At 49.3% G+C, this 21,456-nt stretch overlaps 1 protein-coding gene and 1 non-coding gene across 2 annotated transcripts; both read right to left on the minus strand.

Annotated features, from left to right (window-relative positions):
* Nucleotides 1–563: 563 nt before the first annotated feature.
* LOC133061101 (U6 spliceosomal RNA) lies at nucleotides 564–670 on the minus strand. Its single transcript, XR_009693931.1, has one exon. It is a non-coding gene; the product is annotated as a U6 spliceosomal RNA (small nuclear RNA).
* Nucleotides 671–2,070: 1,400 nt separating this feature from the next.
* LOC133060562 (phospholipase A2, membrane associated-like) lies at nucleotides 2,071–7,678 on the minus strand. The gene is made up of 5 exons (XM_061148066.1): nucleotides 7,573–7,678; nucleotides 5,374–5,423; nucleotides 5,045–5,189; nucleotides 4,681–4,787; nucleotides 2,071–2,545 (listed from the first exon to the last, which is right to left on the minus strand). Exons 2-5 carry the CDS (start codon nucleotides 5,411–5,413, stop codon nucleotides 2,403–2,405), a joined length of 435 nt encoding a protein of 144 aa, XP_061004049.1. The 5' UTR covers nucleotides 5,414–5,423; nucleotides 7,573–7,678; the 3' UTR covers nucleotides 2,071–2,402.
* Nucleotides 7,679–21,456: the final 13,778 nt, after the last annotated feature.

Consider the following 21,456-nt stretch of genomic DNA (forward strand, 5'->3'; position numbering starts at 1 on the left):
CTATATTTAAAGTTGGTAATGAACAGGGACCTTCTCTATAGCACATGAAACTCAGCTCACTGTTATGTGGCAGGCTGTTTTAGGGGAGAACGGATACACGTATATGTAGGGCTGCTCACCTGAAACTCTCACAACATTATTTATTAACCAGCTATACACTGATAGAAATAAAAAGTTAAAAAAAGAGTCAGCTGTGGAATATTAGGTGGTGATGAAGCAAGAGGGAATGAGGCAGCAGTGATGGGTGGGGGTGGCGGGAGTGTCACGGGGAAGATGGCTGCCGTTTTACACGGGATGGACTTGCTCACTCGGGACAGTCAGCGCTCGGAAAAGTTTTCTGCAGCTGCTGATAATTACAAGTGTCAGCCTATTACCAGTGGTTGCTTCCGATATCAGGATCATGGTTGAACTTCTATATTCTCTGTTTCCTACTTTTTCTTTACTCTGCTTTTTATTTATTTTTATTTTATTTTTTATTTATTTATTTTTTCATTTATTTTTATTAGTTGGAGGCTAATTACTTCACAACATTGCAGTGGGTTTTGTCATACATTGACATGAATAAAAATATGGAACGCTTCACGAATTTGCGTGTCATCCTTGCGCAAGGGCCATGCTAATCTTCTCTGTATCGTTCCAATTTTAGTATATGTGCTGCCGAAGCGAGCACTTACTCTGCTTTTTAAAGAAACTAATTTGAAAACACATTTACAAAAGGAAGTCTTAGTTGCTCAATCACGTCCAACTCTTTGCAACCCCATGAACTCTAGCCCGTCAGCCTCCTCTGTCCATGGAATTCTCTAGGTAAGAATACTGGAGTGGGTAGCCTTTCCCTTCTCCAGGGGATCTTCCCAATCCAGGGATTGAACCCAGGTCTCTCGCACTGAAGGAGGATTCTTTACTATCTGAGGCACCAGGGAAGACCCAAAGAGAAAGTATTAGGTGCTCAGTCACATCTGACTCTTTGCGAACCCACGAACTGTAGCCCATGAGGCTCCTCTGTCCATGGGATTCTCCAGGCAAGAATACTGGAGTGGGTAGTCATTTCCTTCTCCAGGGGGTCTTCCCAACCCAGGGGTTGAACTCGGTTCTTCTGCATTGCAGAAAGATTCTTTACAGTCTGAGGCACCAGGGAAGCCTATGAAAAAAAAGTTATGTAATAAATGAATAAATAGAAACCTCAATCAAATAGTGTCAGGAGACCAGAAGGGGAATGTTATCACATCCTGTAAGGATAGAAGGGTCCAGTGGGAAGAAGGGAAGACTCCTCATCCTTCCTGGTAAGGACTCAGCCAATGAAAAGCCATGGACTCTTTGTTTCCCAGAGCCCTTCCCCACCGTACACAGCCAGCAGCTCTGGTGATGATTATTAAAGACTTCTGGTCCAGGTAAGACTATCCAAGAGGTACCCTAGATTAGAAAAGCAGAAGCAGCTGGTGAAGGCAGGACTTGCTACCGAATCTGTGGGTCCCAGTGCAGAATAAAATGCAGGATTCCACGTCATTAACAATTTGAGATGGCTGGAGCAGAGCAGTGAGCTAGGCGCAGTGACTGGGACTCTGCCTGGGGCACAAGCCCAGGAAGCCAGCCCGGGGTGAGGGGATAAATGCCAGTGTTACACTGGCCCACCTCTGGGCTGGCAACATAGGAGAAGAACGCATGTCACAGGAGGCTTGGACTATAGATCCCCAAAACATCAGGAAGAACACTTCCGTTTTTCCCCAACAGGCCAGCAGGAGTTGCCTTTACCCAGTGTAGGAGAGGTGGGAGGCTGGGTTTTGCTTGTAATAATAAGGACAGACATGTCAGACCCAGTGCTTTATCCGTTATCCCTTTTACTTCTCCAACAAGCCTGTGCACTTAATACCAGAGTGATCTCTACTTAGATGAGGGAAGTGGTGGTGGTGGGGATTTGACTCAGCCAGTCTGACACTGAAGTTTGTATTTTCAAGTCCTTACACTTGTACTATTGTACAAGTACTGGTTTGTTCTCACACTAGAAGGGCCTGGGGGTAGTGTGTGAATGTCCAGGTATGCATGAGTACATATACACACACACACATATGCATATAGTTTGCCAAGTGAATTGCTTTATTCAGAAGAGCCAACCAGGGGTGTAGCTGCTGCAGTTAAATATGACTTTGGACTTGAAGAAGAGTGGAAAATGAGGAAAAATCTTGCTGTCCAAAAAAGCAGAGGAAAGGGGCCAGTATACACACCCAGACTTTGAGCTTCTCATTCTGGATGGAAGGTTTCTGTCCGGGGAGAGAAGGACTCCTGGCTGGGCTCTAGGGTGGGAGAGGGGTTTTTCTTCATTTGCCAAGGAACATGGCTAGGGTAGGGAGTCGGGTGCTAGGGAAGGAAACAGCATTTGGCGGAAAGGCTTCCAGGATGAGGGGCCCTCAGCACTGGGGAGTCGTCCCTTGGCACCGAAACTTGTTGTAGAAGCGGAACTTTTTATCATAGGTCTTCAGGTTTGCTGCGAAGCAACTGGCAGCTATTTTATCACATTGACACAGCTGACTCTTGCAATCATCCGTATCCTCTGAAATCACAATAAATAAACATAGAATGGATGTTCGTTAATATTCCATGAATTTTTATGGAAGTTCTTGGGGGAAAAGACAGCCCCTGTTCTCCCAGGGTTTCTAGTCTGGGACAAGCCCTGATGTCCAGGTATTGCTGACTGATGGGGAGACAGAGTTCCTGCCCTCAGGAAGCCCACACCCCGTCTCATGGGGACACCAGCAGTCATGCACTGGGATTCTGTGAAAAGCCTTGCTGTGAGACACTGTCTCTTTCTTCTCCCCAGCAGATGTGTTCAGGTCCACAGCCCCTGGCCCCTGGGGCCTGGGAATGGGTCTTGATAGGTGTAAGCCAGTCATGGTCACCCCTGTTTCCTTTGTAGTGATTAGTGTCTGGGGAGCATGTGCTCTTGCCCCGACCAATGAGCCACAAGGGAAAGTCTGCTGGGGGCTTCCGGGAAGGATGAATTTCCTCTCTCAAGAGAAAGATGTGCAAAAGGAAAACCTCTTCCGTAGGGTGAAGCCATAACTCTTGGAGCCCTAGACTGTGCCTTGGAATCACACTGCCAATGTGGCAGAGCAGACGGTTGGGAAAAGACTGGATCCTTGGCAACACAGCTGAGGAGCTGCCCCCGCCCTGGCACTGCCCTCTCCCAGACTCTGTCACAGGAGAGTCAGACTTCGCCCTCTCTGAGCCTCTGTTAGCTGGGCATCTTGCTGCTTGTCACCCAGAGCCTGCTAAAGCCACAGAGCCTTGTGGAAGGTCATGATGGGAAGACATGCTTTCTGATCTGGGAGACCTCAGGCTGTTGAGGAATAGTCCGTGGTTTCTCAAAATCTCACTCATGGGTCAGTAGGCCTGGGGCACTAGGCAATCCCTTCCGGCCACCACCCATCCCTCTCCTCCCCTCCACGGGCAAACTTGCTCCAGAACGTTGTCTACACTCGCAGTCTCTCTTCACTTCCCCCCCACCTCCCAACCCACTCTAATCTGGCCTTGCCTTCACAGATCCATGGGAACAGCTCCCACTGAGGTCCTCAGTGGTCTTTCTGCCTCTAAACCCAAGGAGCCCGGTCAGCCCTTATCCTGGAGGACCCGTCTATTAAACCGGCTGCTGCTAATCCTCTCCTCCTGGCCAGCTCCTCAACCTTCTTGGCTCTTCTCTTCCTTCTCTGACTGTCCCTCCTCAGTCTCCTTTCTCGGCCTTTAAACATCATATGGGTGGGTACCTCAACTCTCTCTGCAGCTGCCTCCTGAATCTGTGTCCAGACCGTCCCTTGAGCTGCGAGTTTTTTCACAAGCAGCCTGCTGCCCATCTCCCTGGATGTTCTGGAAGCTTCCAAGCTCAACATACTCCCAGTGGAACCCCTCCTGCTCTCTCCTACCAGGCCCTCCTCAGTTATACCACCAAAGCAGTAGTACAGCCAAGCAGCAACTCCCAGTAACCTTATCCAGTCAACCACCAAGCTCCACTGATTCCATCTCAAGGATATTTTGACAGGACTTTCTAACTCTTCCATCCTGACTGCCGTTGCTATAGGTCAAACTCTCCCATCTACTTTCTGCAAGATGGCAATGTCCTTTTCCTGGCTCCCCCTTCTCTCTATCTCCATCCACACTTGGCCAGAGCCTCTGAAATGCAATTCTGGGTTTTAACTCCTTTCCTTAAGGACTGTCTACCGCTTCAGGACAAAAATCTAAATACAACACAGCCTTGGGAACTTGACCTAGCCCCTTCCCGTCTCTCCAGCATCATCCCTCATCACTCTGTCTCATCCTCACGTTTCCCTTCTGCAGCCCAGAATGGGTACAGTTCCTTCTGGCCCGTTGGACTCTGCTGTGTCCTCTTTGTGGGATGCTCCCAACCAACTCTCCTTTCCCCTGACTCCTCTCAGCCTTGAAGACTCAGTTTAGAATTCACCACTTTCAGGGAGCTTCCTTGAGCCGCAGGCTATATTCAGAGCCCCACCAGCTTTCTTACTTCCGGTCGGAGTCTACCATGTTGTACGTCGATTTTCTTTACTTCCCAGTTCACTGTGAGATTCTTGAGGCAAGGACACTGTCCCTTTGTATCCATCTTTGTTGCTCAGCGGAGTGCCCAGAGGGAGACAATGAACCAAGGAGGCTGAGAGGAGTTGTCAGACTCTTTCTTACCGCAAATGATTTCGCCCTCTTGGTAAGTAACGTTGTATTTCAGGAACTTGTTGCGACAGCCGCGACTCTTCAGGTTTCTGTAGCAACAGTCATGGGCTCTGCAGCACCTGTGACAAGACCATGCTCTTGGGGCTTCCTCCCCAGGCTCCAGGGAGCCCAGTGCCCTGTGCTCTCAGGCCTGTGCTCTGGGCAGAGACCCCTGGACATTGGTACAGTCTAGAGCAGAATGTCCAACAGTCTGGTTGCTTTTTCATCCAGGACTTCCTGGGGTTCTGTGCAAATGGGGTAACGGGAGCTTTCCAGCTCCCGGCAGCCCTGGGGCGACAGGTGGGCAGAGGGCAGGGAGGGCTGGGGCTGGCCTTACCAATCAGTTGCATCCTTGGGGGTTCCTCTACCACCCACACCACAGTGGCAGCCATAGAGGCTATAACTGGTCAGAGCTGACTTTCCTGTCGTGAACTTGATCATTTTCCGGAAATCCAGCAAACTTCCATGGACCTGCAGCAGGCCTGGAAGAAAAGCAGCTGGTGATGGGGCCTGGGACCCTACCACCTCCCACTGCCTCTCCCTGCCACCCCCTTGCCCCCACTTCTGAGAGAGGGCCAGATGCGCTGGGAAGGGAAGCTGGGGGATGAGGGTGCCTCCCTCCCTGGGCTGTGCCCCTTGTGGCCAGAGGTCAGGTTCAACCCTTACCGATGGCCATGATCACTGCCAGCAGCAGGAGGGTCTTCATGCTGCGGGTTCTGTGGGGGAGAAATACAGACAGCCCAGCTTAGATCCTCTAAAAGGTGGTCCAGCTTCTGCCCCGGCCCCTGCTGTCCTGTTCACATTCAACGATCTTGATGAAGAGAGTCTTTAAAGGAGATCACAGACACGCTCTTCCATCCCAGGGGGGATCCAGCGTGGCTGCCTTCATCGGGCACACAGGACACGTGGAGGGGGCGTGTCCCAGCTTTGTCACACGATTTACTGGTCAAAACCACCTCTTCCCCCATGATACACTGCTGAGACCTCCATGCGCCTCACCCTCCTGAGAGTTCCTGGGAGGCTGTGACCAGATCATCCCACCAAACCGGGAGATCCCAGAGGTCGTAGGCTGTGTGTCCCCCAATAGATGTAGCTTACTCACCCCCACACTGGAGTCAAGGCTTGGGAATTCTGCTCATGGGGTTAGATCCACAGTGTTTTTCTCCAGAACTAAGGCAGCACCATCTCGTTCACACTTAAACACTTGTACACAGAACACACACCTACTCGTGCACATACGCTTGTGTATGCACACACACTCTATGCTCATCTTCTAGTGCAGACATCATTTTACACAATATGTTCACGTTCCCGCACAACACGTCTGTGCACAGATCCCTTCTTGTCGTACCAAATCAGGCACGTGCAGGCTTGGGCTCCTAGGTGCCTGCATGTACATGCACACTCACGTACACACACACAGGACACAACCTCTCATCAAGGCAGGCAATCATCAGGGATTGAGTATTCGTTTCTGGCTATCTACTTCTCAGAGGATCTCAAGTTGACTTCTCAAAGTGACTGCCTTGTCTGTTCTGAACTCTAGTTAAACAGCTGAGCCCTCTGGGAGCTTGGGGTTTGGTGGGATAGGGGATGGGGTGGGGATATCGCCAGTTACTGGACTAAGAGTTTGGCATGCCTCAGCGCCTAGGCAACCCTTTTTCTTCTTATCAGCTGGCAGGACAGAGCTGAGGATAGAAAAAAACTTATGTGCCATTAGCCGATGCCAAAATTTTAGAATATTTTGGCATCTTTCCAACGGGTCTCACTTCTGAGTGAATAAATTCCCATAATAGAGTCTGGGTGTGACCTTCCTGAACCCACTTCCAGGAGAGGGCAATGGCCATCTGCTGTTGAACAAGGTTTCTTTTTTTTTTTTAAATAGGCTATTTGGGAATAAGAAACGGCATTTACTTGTATTCATTCATCCCATAAACCTGCCATTCACAGGAAGTACATTCTAAGCCTCAGCGAAGTCCCAAGAATCATGGAAGCCTCTCAGGAGGTGGTGAGAACTCATCCAGGCGGGTAGGGACTGCAGTGGGGCAGGTGGCCGCTGCCCCTGACTTAGGACAGCGTTTCCACCTTCTCTGCTTGCTCCTCTTTCTTCTCCTCTCCTCCCCGCCCCCATCTGGGAAAAGCCAGAGACTGTCCTGGTGTTTCCCTCCCCCGAGACTGCTGCCTCCTCATTCCCAGTGCTCGCCTGTTTGGAGACGGGGCTGGCTGCTCTCTCTTCCTCAGCCTCAGAGAGACTAGCTTTCATTTTGAAAACTGATGCCCTTTTCCTGCCCTCTAATACTGCTAAGAATTTAGCTCCCATGACCTTCAGTTCACACTCCTCAACACACATCCCCCCAAAGCCAGTGTGCCAAAGCTATGGGGCCCATCCCCATTCTGCCTGCTCCCCCCACATTATCCGGGTCCCCCTCCAGGTTAGACCCAGGAGACTGAATCTGGCCAGAACACACGTGGGCATCAATGCTGATGCCCACTGCCAGGCTGGAATGAGGTGAAAACCATATGCGAAGCCTCTGTCTTTCCCCACCCCTCCTGGTGGAACTGGAAGATGGAGGCAGCTTGGATCCCTCAGTCCTTGGAGGACAGCTTGTTGGACAGCTTGGAGGACGCCTGTTGGAGAAAGTTCTTTAGACCCTCAGTGGTCTTTGCCTGGGCGAGAAATACAAGTTGGTTGTGTTAAACCACTGATTACCGAGATCAGTGACTAGCAAAACTGTTACATGGCGATCTTAACCCCTCAGAAACCAGTGTGGTGGCTGGACCAGACAGTAGGGTTGTTACTCCTGCAAGATGCCCTTCAGCAGTAATCAGCAGAAAATTTTGAAAGAATAAAGGTCTATTACTTACAGGACCTGGAAGTGACACGTCGCACCTGGGACCCCACAGCAGGTCAGAAAGCTGGAGACCACTGCTCTGGGGTTCTGCTTTTATTGGGGTTGAAGGCGGGGCCTAGGGGTTTGTGTAGTCACCCTTTATTGGTGAATCTAAGCCATGTGAGCATCAGTGTAAAGCATGGAAACAGGAACAACAGGTGGCCCAAAAGAATCAAATTAACCAAAATCTCCAATACAAAGGAGCCTTAGTGAGGGGAGGCATATGGCCCTGGCAAGGTCGCTATAGGCATGCGGCTGGCAAGGTGTTTATTCTAGATAGCCATCACTGAAGTGGATATCTGGCAATCAGAGGACATCAGGCACTTATCAGACCTTGTCAGGCACTAATTGAAGGTTATCAGGAATTTACTTTACAAAAACCCAAAAAACCCCCCCAAACAACTGTTAGGATGTTACGGAGCCTAGGTCCCGGCTGCTCATCACTCAGAAGCCAACAAAGAGGCCAGTTGGTAGAAAGGAAAGCTTGCTTTATTTTGGACGCTGACAATCGGGTGGTGGGTGGTGCAGAGGGTGGATGTCTGTCCAAATGCCTGCTCTCCCCGCTAGACAGTCTGGTGGCAGGAGCTTTCATAGACGGAGGAACCCAGTGGCGGTGGTTTAGTCACTAAGTCGTGTCTGACTCTTGTGACCCCCGCGACTGAACCTGCCCGGCTCCTCTGTCCAAAGGGATTCCCCAGGCAAGAATATTGAAGTGGGTTGCCTCTCCTTTCTTCAGAGGATCTTCCTGACCCAGAGATTGAAGCTGGGTCTGCCGCATTGCAGGCATGCTTCTTTACCGACTGAGCCACCAGTGAAGCCCATAAGGCAGAGGGAAGGGGCTATATAGAAACAGTACAGTCAGCTCTGACAGTCATCTTGAAATTGGCCATCAGTGGTCTAACCAGTATCATCTCGATTCTTTTAGGTACAAGAAATCTTTAGCTCCAGGCTTGGTTGGTTTCCATTTCCATGAGGACAATTCTTAGAATTGTGGCGGCTGATATTACAGCTAGAGCCTGGTCATCATGTAGGTGACTTCTTCCACCTGGCGGGGGGTTCAGTATCCGTACATGAGCGCATAGGAGATGGCTCTGAATATCATCTTCAGCCTTGAGGAGGAACTGAAAGTCCTTGGCTATGCTTACTGACTACATTATTCTTATTTGGTCTCCTTTGACAGTTTTCCTTTGTTTCCTCATGTGCTCACTTTTCTGATTAAACTTATTCTCTGGCTAAGAGTTTCCCACAGACAAAAGGCAGGCAGAGGATGCAGTGGGACGAAGACCAAAGGGTCCTGCTCGGGTTCAAGGCTTTACACTACAGTAACCTAGCTATACAGACTCATGGCCATCCCAGGCAGCATTCATCTTGAAGATACAGTTTCCTTGGAGAGCTAGACCTGTATTAAGGGTTGACTTGTGTTCCCACCAAATTCCTGCATTGGAGTCCTAACCTCCAGTAAGACCTCAGGATGTGAGTCTATTTGGAAAGAGGGTCTTTGTGGAGGTGATGAGTTAGGATAAGCTTAGGGCATGGCAACCCACTCCAGTATCCTTGCCTGGAGAATCCCATGGAAAGAGGAGCCTGGTGGGCTACAGTCCATGGGATCACAAAGAGTGGGACACGACTGAGTGACTAATACCATTAGGGTGGACCTAACGCAGATGACTTAGAAGGAGGGGAGGTTTGGACACAGACAGACACACATCTTTACTGGGAGGATTCCACATGAAGGTGAAGGCAGAGGTCGAGGTGGGGATGCTTCTATACCCCAAGCAATCCTGAAGATGGCCAAGTCACCAACAGAGCCTGGGGAGAGGAAGGAACAGACCCTCCCCCACAGACGTCAGAAGGAACCAACCTCACGGGCACCTTGGCCTTAGACTTCTGGCTCCAGAACTGAGAGACCAGATATTCCTATTGTTAAAGCTACTCAGTTTGGCAGTGTGTGTGTGCTAAGTCACTTCAGTCGGGTCCAACTCTGTGGGACCCCATGGGACCTCACCAGTCTCCTCCGTCCTTGGGGTTCTCCAGGCAAGAACACTGGAGCGGGCTGCCATGCCCTCCTCCAGGGGACCTTCCTGAGCCAGGAGTTGAACCCACGTCTCTGATGTCTCCTGCACTGGCAGGCGGGTTCTTTACCACTGGTGCCAGTTTGTGGTACCTGGTACGCTACCCTAGCAAATAATAAAACCTCTGGGGCTCTCTGCAGGTCTGTGAAATCTGGGATGTTGGACAAAGAATGCCCCCTGCCATCTCAGTAAAATAGGATGTGTGCCCATCAAGGCATCAGCCACTACTGACAGTTCACGACGAGGGGATTCAGGATGGGAATAGGATACTGGCCCTAGGTAGTAAGATGCTTATCACAGGAGCGATATCTTCAAACCCAGACTCGTGCCTCTTCCCATGTATAGAAAAGCACTAAATTTGTTAACTTGAGATGTCTGGTATTTCTTTAGTTGGCAGAATCTTCTGAAGATTGACTACCAAGTTTTCTTTGCTGTTGTTTATTTATTTATTTCTGTAAAACCTCTTATATATCCTGGCTCCTCCCTCACCCCTGAGGACAGTCCTCAGAGCTAATGAGAGACTGTATCTGGGCTGAAGCCCTCAGTAAAGCTCCAGATAAAACATAATTCTCAACGTTTAGCTTCTACATTTTTTTTTTTTTTCCATCAATAGGTTTTTGCTTTAACGGACATTCGTTTTAGACCTAAATGAAGTTCAGAGGTGATGGGCTAGACCTTGGCCTTTAGATAAGCACCTCAGCTTCAGAATACTGTGCTTCTGTGGCAGGCAAACTGCCCCACCCCTTACATCCTGGTGGCCCCCAGTATCATGACCAGGTCCCGGCCCTCAAGGACTCTGGTGACGTCACACATGCCTCTCCTTTTCCCCATCTTTTCAGGGTTTTCTCCTGAGAATTCAAAGTCCATGGTTTGGCATCTTATTCAGCCACTTTCACCCAAGAGCTAATTTAAGCCCTTGGAGTACATTAGTGGAAAAACAAAAATACTCTCACGGGGCTTACTTTTTAGTGTAGAGAGGCAGGCAGTGAAACAAAAGCCATAATAGGTGAGTGATAGACAGTTGATCCTTGAAAGACACAGGGTTAGGGTCGCTGAACTTCTGCAGTCAGAAACCTGCGCATAGCTTTACAGTGGGCTCTTGGTATCACAATTCCCCATGTAAATGAATTCAACAAGCCATGGATTATGCATTACTGTAGAGCCTGTTCATTGAAAAAAGTCTAGTGTAAATAGACCTGCGCAATTCAAATCCTTTTGTTCAAGAATCACCTGTGACTTCGAGAATGCGCTTACGGTTGCTGGGAGGAAGGGTGGGGGAAGAGATAGTTGGGGAGTTTGGGATGGACACATACACACTGCTATATTTAAAATGGATAACCAACGAGGACCTACTGTATACACATGGAACTCAGCTTAAAGTTATGAGGCTGGGTGGGAAGGGCATTGGGGGAGAATGGGTACATGTGTATGTGTGCCTGAGACCTTTCGCTGCTCACCTGAAACTGTCACAATATTGTTTGTTAATCGGCTGTACCCCATAGGAAATAAAAGGTTAAAAAAAGTAGAGTGGACCGTGGAATGTTATGTGAAGCAAGAGGGAGAGGGGCAGCAGGGGTGGAGAGGTGCGGCGAGACTGTCCCGGGGACGATGGCTGCTGCTTTACGGAGGGCGGATGTGCTCACGTGTGACAGTCACCGCGCAGAAAAGGGCTCTTCAATTCTTAATAATTCGAAGAGTCAAGAGTCGGTGGTTGTTTCCAATATCAGGATTATGGCTGAACTCTTTCTGTACTGTTTCCTAATCTTCCCTTTGTGAGGAAAAAATATTCATTACTCTTCTTTAAAAAACAAAAACAAAATCAACAAACCTTCTTATTTGGGAATACATTTACAAGAAAGTTATGTCAGACACAAATGAACAGAAGCCTCATTGAAATGCAGTCAGGGAACCAGAAGGGGGAGCATTCACACCCGTAAGGACAGAAGAGCCCAGTGGAAAGAAGGAAAGACTCCTTTCTCAGAAAAGACTCAGCCAATGAAAAGACATGGACTCTGTTTGCTAGAGCCCTTCCCCACTGTACACAGCCAGCGGCTCGGATGCCAGTTATGAAAGAATTCTGGTCCAGGCGGGAATATCTCAGAGGAACCTAGAAGAAAAAAAAGGAGAAGTAGCATCCAGGTGAGGGTAGGACCAGCTACGTAATTTGTGGGTCCCAGTGCAGGATGAAATGCAGGATTCCACGTCATTAACAACATTGAGATGGCTGGGACAGGGCAGTAAAGTAGGCGCAGTGCCCACTGGGACTCTGCCTGGGTCACAAGCCCAGGAAGCCAGCCCGGGGTGAGGGGAGAAATGCCCTGAGAGTCCCCGTGGTGGTCTGAATTCCCAATACATTGACCCCCCCCTTCAGCAGGCTGGCAACGTGGGAGGACATGCGTTACAGAAGACGGGACTATGCCTCCCCCAGATCCAGAGCAGTCCTGCTGCTTGCCCCCAGCTGGCCAGCAGGAGCTGCTCTTGCCCAGGGAAGGAGGGTGGAAGGCTGGGTTTTACTCGCAGTGAGAAGCACAGATGCAGACAGGCCAAGCCCAGTGCTTCACACCCAGGATCCCTTTTCCATCTTTAACAGCCTGTGCGCTTGGTACCAAAGTGTGGTCTCCTTAGATAAGGGCACTAGGTTCATGGACGTGGTGGTGGGATCTGACTCAGCCGTTCTGACTCTAAAGCTGGTATTTTTAACCCTTTGCACTGGATTTTCTTGTACTAATTTGTTCTTGCACTAGGAGAGCCAGGGAACACACTCACACAGACACACTCACACAGACACACTCACACAGGCACACACACACAGACACACACACACAGACACACTCACACAGGCACACTCACACACGCGCACAATTTGCCAAATGAACCGCTTTATTCTGAAGAGTCAACCAGGAGTGTAGCTGCCACAGCAAAACCTGAGGTTGGACTTGAAGAGGACTGAAAGGGTGGAAAAACTGCCTTTCTCCCAAGGAAGCAGGGGGAAGGGGCTGGGCATCCATGCCCAGACTTGAGCTTCTGCTTCTGGACAGAGGCTTCTGTTTGGGGAGAGAAGAGCTCCTGGTTTGTGTGTGGGATGGGAGAGGGGGTTTCCTTCATTTGCCAGGGAATGTGGCTAGGCTAGGGAGTGGGGTGCCAAGTGGAAACTCAGCTTTAAGAGGCAAAGTGTCCAGGCTCAGGGGCTTCTCAAGCACTTGGGCGTATTCCCTCCGCCCTGACGGTTGCTGTAGTGTTGGAGCTTTTTATTATGGGTCTTCTTGTTTCTTGTAAAACAAATGATAGCTATTTGATCACACTCACACACTTGACATTTGCAGTAGTCTTGATTCTCTGAAATCACAAGAAAATATACATGGGATGCATGTGTGTGCCAAGTTCAGTTTTGTCTCTTTGCGACTGTATGGACTATAGCCCACCAGGCTCCTCTGTCCATGGAATTCTCCAGGCAAGAGTACTGGAGTGGGTAGCCATTCCCTTCTCCAGGGGATCTCCCCACCCAGGGATGGAACCCAAGTCTCTTATTTCTCCTGCATGGGCAAGTGGGTTCTTTACCACTAGCACCATCCAGGAAAAACAAACACTGGATAGTTGGTTAATACTCTCGGGTTTCTCATAGGAAATCTGAGGGAATAGACACAGCCTGTGTTCTCCCAGAATTTCTAGTCTGGGACAAGCACCAATGTCCAGATAATTCTGATTGATGGTGAGACAGAATTCCTACCCTCAGAAGTCCATACCCAGTCTGATGGGGACACGAGCCATGAACTGGGACTCTGTGAAAAGCCTTGCTATTAGCCTTGTCTTTTTCTCTGCCTTAGCAGATGTGTTCAGGTGCAAAGCTCCTGCTTCCCGGAGTCGGGGAATGGTTCTTGATGGGTGTAAGCCAATCACGGTCATCCCTGATTCCTTTGTAGTGATTAGTGTAGGGGAAGCACGTGACCTTGCCCTGACCAGTGAGCCACATGGGAAAGTCTGTTGGGGCTTCCGGGAAGGATGAATTTCCTCTCCAAAAAGGGCCATGTGAGAAGGGAAAGCCTCTTCCATAAGGTCAAGCCATAACTCTTGGAGCTCTAAGTGTGTCTTGAAATTACACTGCCCACGTGGCAGAGCAGAAGGCTGGGAAAGGACTGGATCCTTGGCAACACAGCTGAGAAGCTGCCCTGCCCTGGCACTGCCTTCTCCCAGATTCTGTTACAGGAGAGTCAGACTTCCTCATTGTCTGAGCCTCTGTTAGGCGGGCATCTTGTTGCTTGTCACCCACAGCCTTCTGAAGCAGAAGATATTAAGAAGAGGTGGCAAGAATACACAGAAGAACTATACAAAAAAGATCTTCATGACCCAGATAATCATGATCGTATGATCACTCACCTAGAGCCAGACATCCTGAATGCAAAGTCAAGTGGGCCTTAGGAAGCATCACTATGAACAAAGCTAGCGGAGGTGATGGAATTCCAGTTGAGCTATTTCAAATCCTAAAAGATGATGCTGTGAAAGTGCTGCCCTCAATATGCCAGCAAATTTGGAAAACTCAGCAGTGGCCACAGGACTGAAAAAGGTCAGTTTTCATTCCAATCCCTAAGAAAGACAATGCTAAAGAATGCTCAAACTACTGCACAATTGCATTCATCTCACATGCTAGTAAAGTAATCCTCGAAATTCTCCAAGCCAGGCTTCAACAGTACGTGAACCATGAAACTCCAGATGTTCAAGCTGGCTTTAGAAAAGGTAGGGAAACCAGAGATCAAATTGCCAACATCTGCTGGATCATCCCAACAGCAAGAGTATTCCAGAAAAACATTTATTTTTGCTTTATTGACTATGCCAAAGCCTTTGACTGTGTGGATCACAACAAACTGGAAAATTCTTCAAGAGGTGGGAATACCAGACCACCTGACCTGCCTCCTGAGAAATCTGTATGCAGGTCAGGAAGCAACAGTTAGAATTGCACATGGAACAACAGACTGGTTCCAAATAGGAAAAGGAGTACGTCAAGGCTGTATATTGTCACCCTGCTTATTTAACTTATATGCAGAGTACATCATGAGAAACAGAGGGCTGGAAGAAGCACAAACTGGAATCAAGATTGCTGGGAGAAATATCAATAACCTCAGATATGCAGATGACACCACCTGATGGCAGACAGTGAAGAAGAACTAAAGAACTTCTTCGTGAAAGTGAAAGAGAGTGAAAAAGTTGGGTTAAAACTCAACATTCGGAAAACAAAGGTCATGGCATCTGGTCCCATTACTTCATGGCAAATAGATGGGGAAACAGTGGAAACAGTGACAGACTTTATTTTTTTGGGCTCTAAAATCACTGCACTTGGTGACTGCAGCCATGAAATGAAAGGACGCTTGATCCTTAGAAGAAAAGTTATCACCAACTTAGACAGCATATTAAAAAGCAGAGACATTACTTTGCCAACAAAGGTGCATCTAGTCAAAGCCATGTTTTTTCCAGTGGTCATTTATGGATGTGAGAGTTGGACTATACAGAAAGCTGAGTGCCAAAGTATTGATGTTTTTGATCTGTGGTGTTGGAGAAGACTCTTGAGAGTCCCTTGGACTGCAAGGAGATCCAACCAGTCCATCCTAAAGGAGATCAGTCCTGAATATTCATTGGAAGGATGCCAAATCCAATATTCATTGGATGCTGAATCTGAAACTCTGATACTTTGGCCACCTGATGTGAAGAACTGACTCCTTTGAAAAGACCCTGATACTTGGAAAGATTGAAGGTGGAAGGAGAAGGGGATGACAGAGGATGAGATGGTTGGATGGCATCACTGACTCAATGGACATGTTTGAGTAAACTGGGGGAGTTTGTGATGGACAGGGAGGCCTGGTGTGCTGCGGTCCGTGGAGTCGGACTCGACTGAGTGACTGAACTGAACTGACCCAGAGCCTACTAGACACATCACCTTAAGGAAAGGTCATGATGGGAAGACATAATTTCTGATCTAGAAACCTCAGGCTGTTAAGGAAAAGTCCCTGGTTTCTCAAAATCCCACTCTTGAGTCAGCTGTCTGGGGCATTAGGCAATCCCTTTCAGCCACTACCCACCTCTCCTCCCCTTCATGGCCAAACTTGCTCCAGATGGTTGTCTACACTTTGCAACCTCTCTTCCTCCCATCCACCTTCCAACCTGCTCTAAGCTGGCCTTGCCTTCACAGATTCATGGGAACAACTCCCACTGAGTCCTCAGTGGTCTTCTTGCCTCTAAATCCAAGGAAGCCGGTCAGCCCTTATCCTGGAGGATCCCTCTGTTAACCCTGGCTGCTGTTAATCATCTCCTCCTGGCCCAACTCCTTGACTTCTTTGCTTTTCTCCTTTCTGGGCCTTTAAACATCAAATCGGTGGGTCCATCCAACTCTTGGCTCTCTGTGGCCACCTGATCTGTGTCCAGACCTTCCCTTCATCTGTGTGTTCCTTTATCCAGCCGCCTACTGCTCATCTCCCTGGGTGTGGGAAGCTTGCAAACTCAACATGTTCCTGCCATCTCCTACCAGGCCCTGAGAGGGCCTGGTACCATCCACACAGCACTATAGCCACCCAACAGCTCCCAGTCAACTACCAAGCTCGGGTGACCCTGTTTCAGGGCCTGTTTGTGGCACTCTCCACCCCTTGCATCCTGACCCACCATTGCTACAGGTCAATAGCTTTCTGTCTCTTGTCTGCGTCTTGACGATGGCCCCCCTATCATCTGTCTCCATCCACACTCAACCAGAGTCAGTCCTCTGCAAGGGAAACCTGAATATGTCACTTCTTTTCTTGAGAACTCCCTAATTCTTTCAGACAAAATCTAAATACAATATAGTCTTGGAGACTTGACCTAGCCCCTTTCTTTCTCTCCAGCATCATCACTCACCACTCCGTCTCATCCTCACATTTCCTTTCACCAGCACAGAATGATTATAGTTCCCTCTGGCCCTTTGGACCCCGCCATGTCCTCTTGTAAGGATGTCCCCAACCCTCCCTCCCCCGACCCCTCACAGCCTGGAAGACTCAGCTTGGAGGTCACCATTCTTGGTGTTCAGAGTCCTTTGCCTCACTTCCTATCAGAATCTACCACGTTGTATTTTCATTTTTGTTACTCCCCAGCCCTCCGTGAGCTCCTTGAGGCAGGGACACTGTCCCTTTGAATGAATATCTAGCTCTGGTGCCCAGCACAGAGGACACTCAGGGAAATGGACACTAGAGGCTGGGCGGAGGCGTAGAACTCTTTCTTACCATAAACGATTAGGCCCCAGCAGAGAGTAAAGTTCTATTTCAGGCACACGGTACCACACCTACGATTCTTCAGCTTTTTGCAGCAACAATTATGCGCTGCGCAGCACCTGCAAAGAGCTTGTGCTATTGGGGCCGCCCCCCCACCCTCCCGAATCTCCAGAGAGCCCAGGGCCCCAGGTTACATCCCACTGACCCTGGGCAGAGACCCAGGCACATTCGAATAGTCTAGAGCAGAGTTTCTAGCAGGCTGGCTGCTTTTTGAGCGGGGACTTCCTGGGGTTCTTTGATCATGGAATACACCAACACGAGACTTCGACTCCCACCCCAGCCGGGGCCACAAGTGGGCAGAGACGGGAGGGCAGGGGGTGGCCTCACTGATCTGTTGCGTCCTTGGGGGATCCTCCACCACCACCCACAGGAGCAGCCCTAGAAGCCATCAGTGGTCACAGGTTCTCCTCCTGTCATGTACTTGATCTTTTTCTGAAATCTGCCAAGTTTCCACGGACCTGCAGCAGGGCTGGAAGGGCGCTGCCTGGTGATGGGGCCTGGGACGCTGTGTCCTCCCTGTCTCTCCCCCTCCCCACAAGACAACCTCTCTTCCTCCCACTGAGAGAGGGCCAGATGCAGTGGGAACGGAAGCTGGGGGTGGAGGTGCTTCCCTCCACGGGCTGCTCCCCTGCTGGTGAGAGGTCACTGTCAACTCTTACCAACAGCCATGATCAACGCCAGCAGCAGGAGGGTCTTCATGTTGGGAGAGTTACATACAGACCCTCCCAGGTGCTGCCAGCATCTGCCCCGGCCCCTGCTGTCCTGCTCACATTCAACGATCCTGATGAAGACGTCTTTAAGAGAACTCGCAGACACGCTCCTCAGCTCCAGGCAGGTCCAGAGTGACTGCCTTCATCAGGCACACAGGACACGTGGAGGGGGCGCTTCCCAGCTTTGCTGAGTTTCACTGGTCAGGAGCCCCGCCCCCCATCAAACACTGCTGAGACCTCCATGCTCCTCACCCACCTGAGAGTTCCCGGAAGGTTGTGACCAGGTCACCCCACCAAACTGGGAGATCCCGGAGGTCGTAGGCTGTGCGTGTGTCCCCCAGTAGGTGTATCTTACTCCCCCACACACACTGGAGTCAAGGCTTGCAAATTCTGCCCATGGAGATCAGGGTTTTTCTGCAGTGATCTGCAGTGTTTTTCTCCAGAACTAAAGCAGCACCCTCTCTTTCAACCCTTACATGTGTACTCAGCTGGTAAAGAATCTGCTTGTGGTGTGGGAGACCTGGGTTTGATCCCTGGGTTGGGAAGAGCCCCTGGAGAAGGGAAAGGCTACCCATGCCAGTATTCATGCCTGGAGAATTCCACGGACTGTATCCGTGGGGTCACCAAGAGTCGGACACAACCAAGCAACTCACTTTCATTTTCACTTGTACATGCACAAATACACAACTACTCACACACACATATGTACACACACACTCTACACTCATCTACTAATGTGGACATCCTTTTACACAATATATTCACATATGCACACATACCCTTGTGCACACATACCCTCTTGTCATACCAAATTAGGCAAGTGCAAGTTTGTGCTCATGGATGTATGCAGGTACACACACACACATACACACAGACACACACATACACACACACACACACACACACACACACACACACACTATAGGCACCATTGAAGGCAGCCAGTGATCAGAGACTGGATATTCATTTCTGGCTATTTACTTTTCAGAGGACCCTGAGTTGGTGTCTCCAAGTGACCACTTGTTTATTCTGAACTCCAGTTAAATAGCTGATCCCTCTGGGAGCTTGGGGATTGGTGGGGGTGGGAATGGGGTGGAGATACCCTCCTTAGTTGGGAGACTTGTAGTTTGGATCCCCCTAGGCAATCCTCTTTTTTTCCCTTCTCATCAGCAGTACAGAACTGAGGTTTTTCCATCCTATGTTTCATTAGCTGATGCCGAATTGTAGGTTATTTTGTCATCTTTCCTGTGGGTCTCTCTCTGAGTGAATAAATTCCCATAACCAGGTCTGGGTGTGACTCTCCTGAACCCATTTCCAGGAGAGGGCAAGGGCCATCAGCTGCTGACCAAGGATTTTTCCTTTCTGCTGCTAAAGACACCACTTGGGAATAAGAATCAGGGCAGTTGGGGTTATTCATTCATTCCATAAACCAGTCATTCAAGAAGTACATACTAAGCCTCCACAAAAATGCCAGGACCCCCATGAACCTCTCAGGAGTTGATGAAAACTTGTCCCGCCCCCAGGAACCCTGGGGACCCCGGAAGAGAAAGGACTGCAGTGGGGCAGATGACACCTACTCGCCTGACTTGGAACAGCATCTCCACCTACTCTTCTGGCTCCTCTTTCCTCTCTTCCTCCTCCTCCCCTTCTAGAAAAAGCAAGAGACTGTCCAGGGGTCCCGGCACTTTCACCCCAGGCATGTACTGCCGCCCGCTCATCCCCAGCCCTCACCTGTTTGGAGATGGAGCTGACTGACGCTCCTGGGATCTGTTGCTCTTTCTTCTTCAGTCTCAGACAGACAGTGATGCTGTTTCCGAAATAGGTGCCTTTTTCAAGCCCTTCACCACTGCTAAGAGTTTAGCTTGTGTGGCCTTCAGTTAATAGTCCCCAACACCCACCCTCCAAAATCCAGAGACCAGAGGCTACGGTGCCCATCCCCATTCTGCCTGCTCCCCACATTCTCCAGGCCCCCCTCCAGGTAAGGCTCAGGAGATTGAATCTTGCCAGCAAAACGTGTGCGTCAGTGCTGAGGGTCACTGCCAGGCTGAAGTGAGGTAAAGACCACGTCCCGTGCCCCAGTTTCCGTGCCCCGAATGGTGGAATCGGAAGATGGAGGCAGCTTGGGTCCCTGAGTCATCACACGGAGAACCCTTGTCCGGGAGAATCCTCAGACATTTAGTGGTCTTTGCAGGAGTGAGAAGTACACTTTGGTTTCTTAAACTATTGATCATTGAGATCAGTGAGCAGCAAGCACGGTGGTCTCAGACTATCAATAACCAGTGCTGTGGCTGGATTAGACCTCATGGTTGTTATGATTGCATGATACCCTTTCATGATAATTATCAGAAATCCTTGAATAAAGGTTTATTATTTACAGGACCTGGAAGTTACATAGCGCAGCTGGAGGCCCACAGCGAGTTCGAGGGAAGAGAGAGCCTGCGATCTTGGGTCTGGGGTTCTGCCTTTATTTGGGTTGAGGGTGGGGGCCTAGGCTTTTGTTGGCTCACTCTTAATTGGTGGATTTAAAATACATTAACAGTAATGTAAAGCGCAGGAAGAGAAAAAAAAATAAAAACCAGGTGGCCCAAATAGTCAAATTAACCAAAATCTATAAAATAAAGGTGTGGTTGGCAAGATGCTGATTCTAGATAGCTATTTTTGACATGGATGCCTGGCAACCAGAGGTTATCAGGCACCAACTGAAGGTTATCAGGAAAATATCTTACAAAAAACCAACACACTTGTCAGGCTTTACACTACAGTAACCTGTCTATTAACAGCCACCCCAGGCCGCTTTCATCTTGAATATAGTTTCCTTGAAGAGCTAGACCTGCATTAAGGGCTGACACGTGTCGCCGTCAAATTCCTACGTTGAATCCTGACCTCCAGTAAGACCTCAGGATGTGACTATTTGAAAAAGAGGTTCTTTGTGGAGATGATGAGTTAGGATAAGGTTATTAGGGTGGACCTACTGTAGGATGACTGGTGTATTTAGAAAGAGGGGAAGTTTGGACAGAGAGACACACAGACGTCTTCACTGGGAGAATTCCACATGAAGGTGAAGGCAGAGATCGAGGTGGGGATGCTTCTATACACCAAGGAACCCTAAAGATGGCCAGGTCACCACCAGAGCCTGGGGAGATGAGGGAACAGACCCTCCCCCACAGACCTCAGAAGGAACCAACCTCACTGGCACCCTGTTCTTAGACTTCTGGGCTCCAGAACTGAGAGACCAGAAATTTCTATTGTTTAAGCTACTCAGGTCATGGTACCTGGTACAAAGTCCTAGCAAATAACACAGCCTCCGAAGATCCCTGTGGGTCTTGGAAATAAGGGATTTGTGGACAAAGAATGCCCCCTGCCATCTCAGTAAACAAAGATGTTGTGGCCGTCAAGCCAACAGCCACCCTTGACAGTGCCCCCCGAGGGGACTCAGAACGGAGGAAAACAGGGTACCAGCCCCAAGTGGGTAAGGTGCGTATCACAGGAATGACTGCATCAACTCCAGACTCTTGCATCTTTTAATACATAGAAAAGCGCCAAATTCATTAAGTTGAGATATCTGGTTTTCCTTTAGCTTGCAGGTATCTTTTGGTGTTTAACTACCTGGGCTTTTTTGTTTGTTTGCCTATTTTTGCAAAAACTCCTTACATATCCCAGCTCCTCCCTTACCCCTGAGGACAGTCCTCAGACCTACCCAACAGTATGTATCCGGGCTGAAGTCCTCCGTAAAGCCCCCAATAAAGCATAATTCTCAATGTTTAGGTTCTGTATTTTTTTTTTTTTCAGTTTA

The sequence above is a fragment of the Dama dama genome, chromosome 8 (assembly GCF_033118175.1).
Source record: "Dama dama isolate Ldn47 chromosome 8, ASM3311817v1, whole genome shotgun sequence".
Lineage (NCBI taxonomy): Eukaryota > Metazoa > Chordata > Mammalia > Artiodactyla > Cervidae > Dama > Dama dama.

Bases quoted from the DNA above. Each gene is read 5' to 3' on its own strand.
- LOC133060562 (XM_061148066.1), bottom strand. From the start codon at position 5,413: ATGAAGACCCTCCTGCTGCTGGCAGTGATCATGGCCATCG. The intron at 4,788-5,044 runs GTAAGGCCAGCC...GTCTTGTCACAG, and splicing joins CCCAAGGATGCAACTGATTG to GTGCTGCAGAGCCCATGACT. The intron at 2,546-4,680 runs GTAAGAAAGAGT...TTGTGATTTCAG, and splicing joins AGAGGGCGAAATCATTTGCG to AGGATACGGATGATTGCAAG.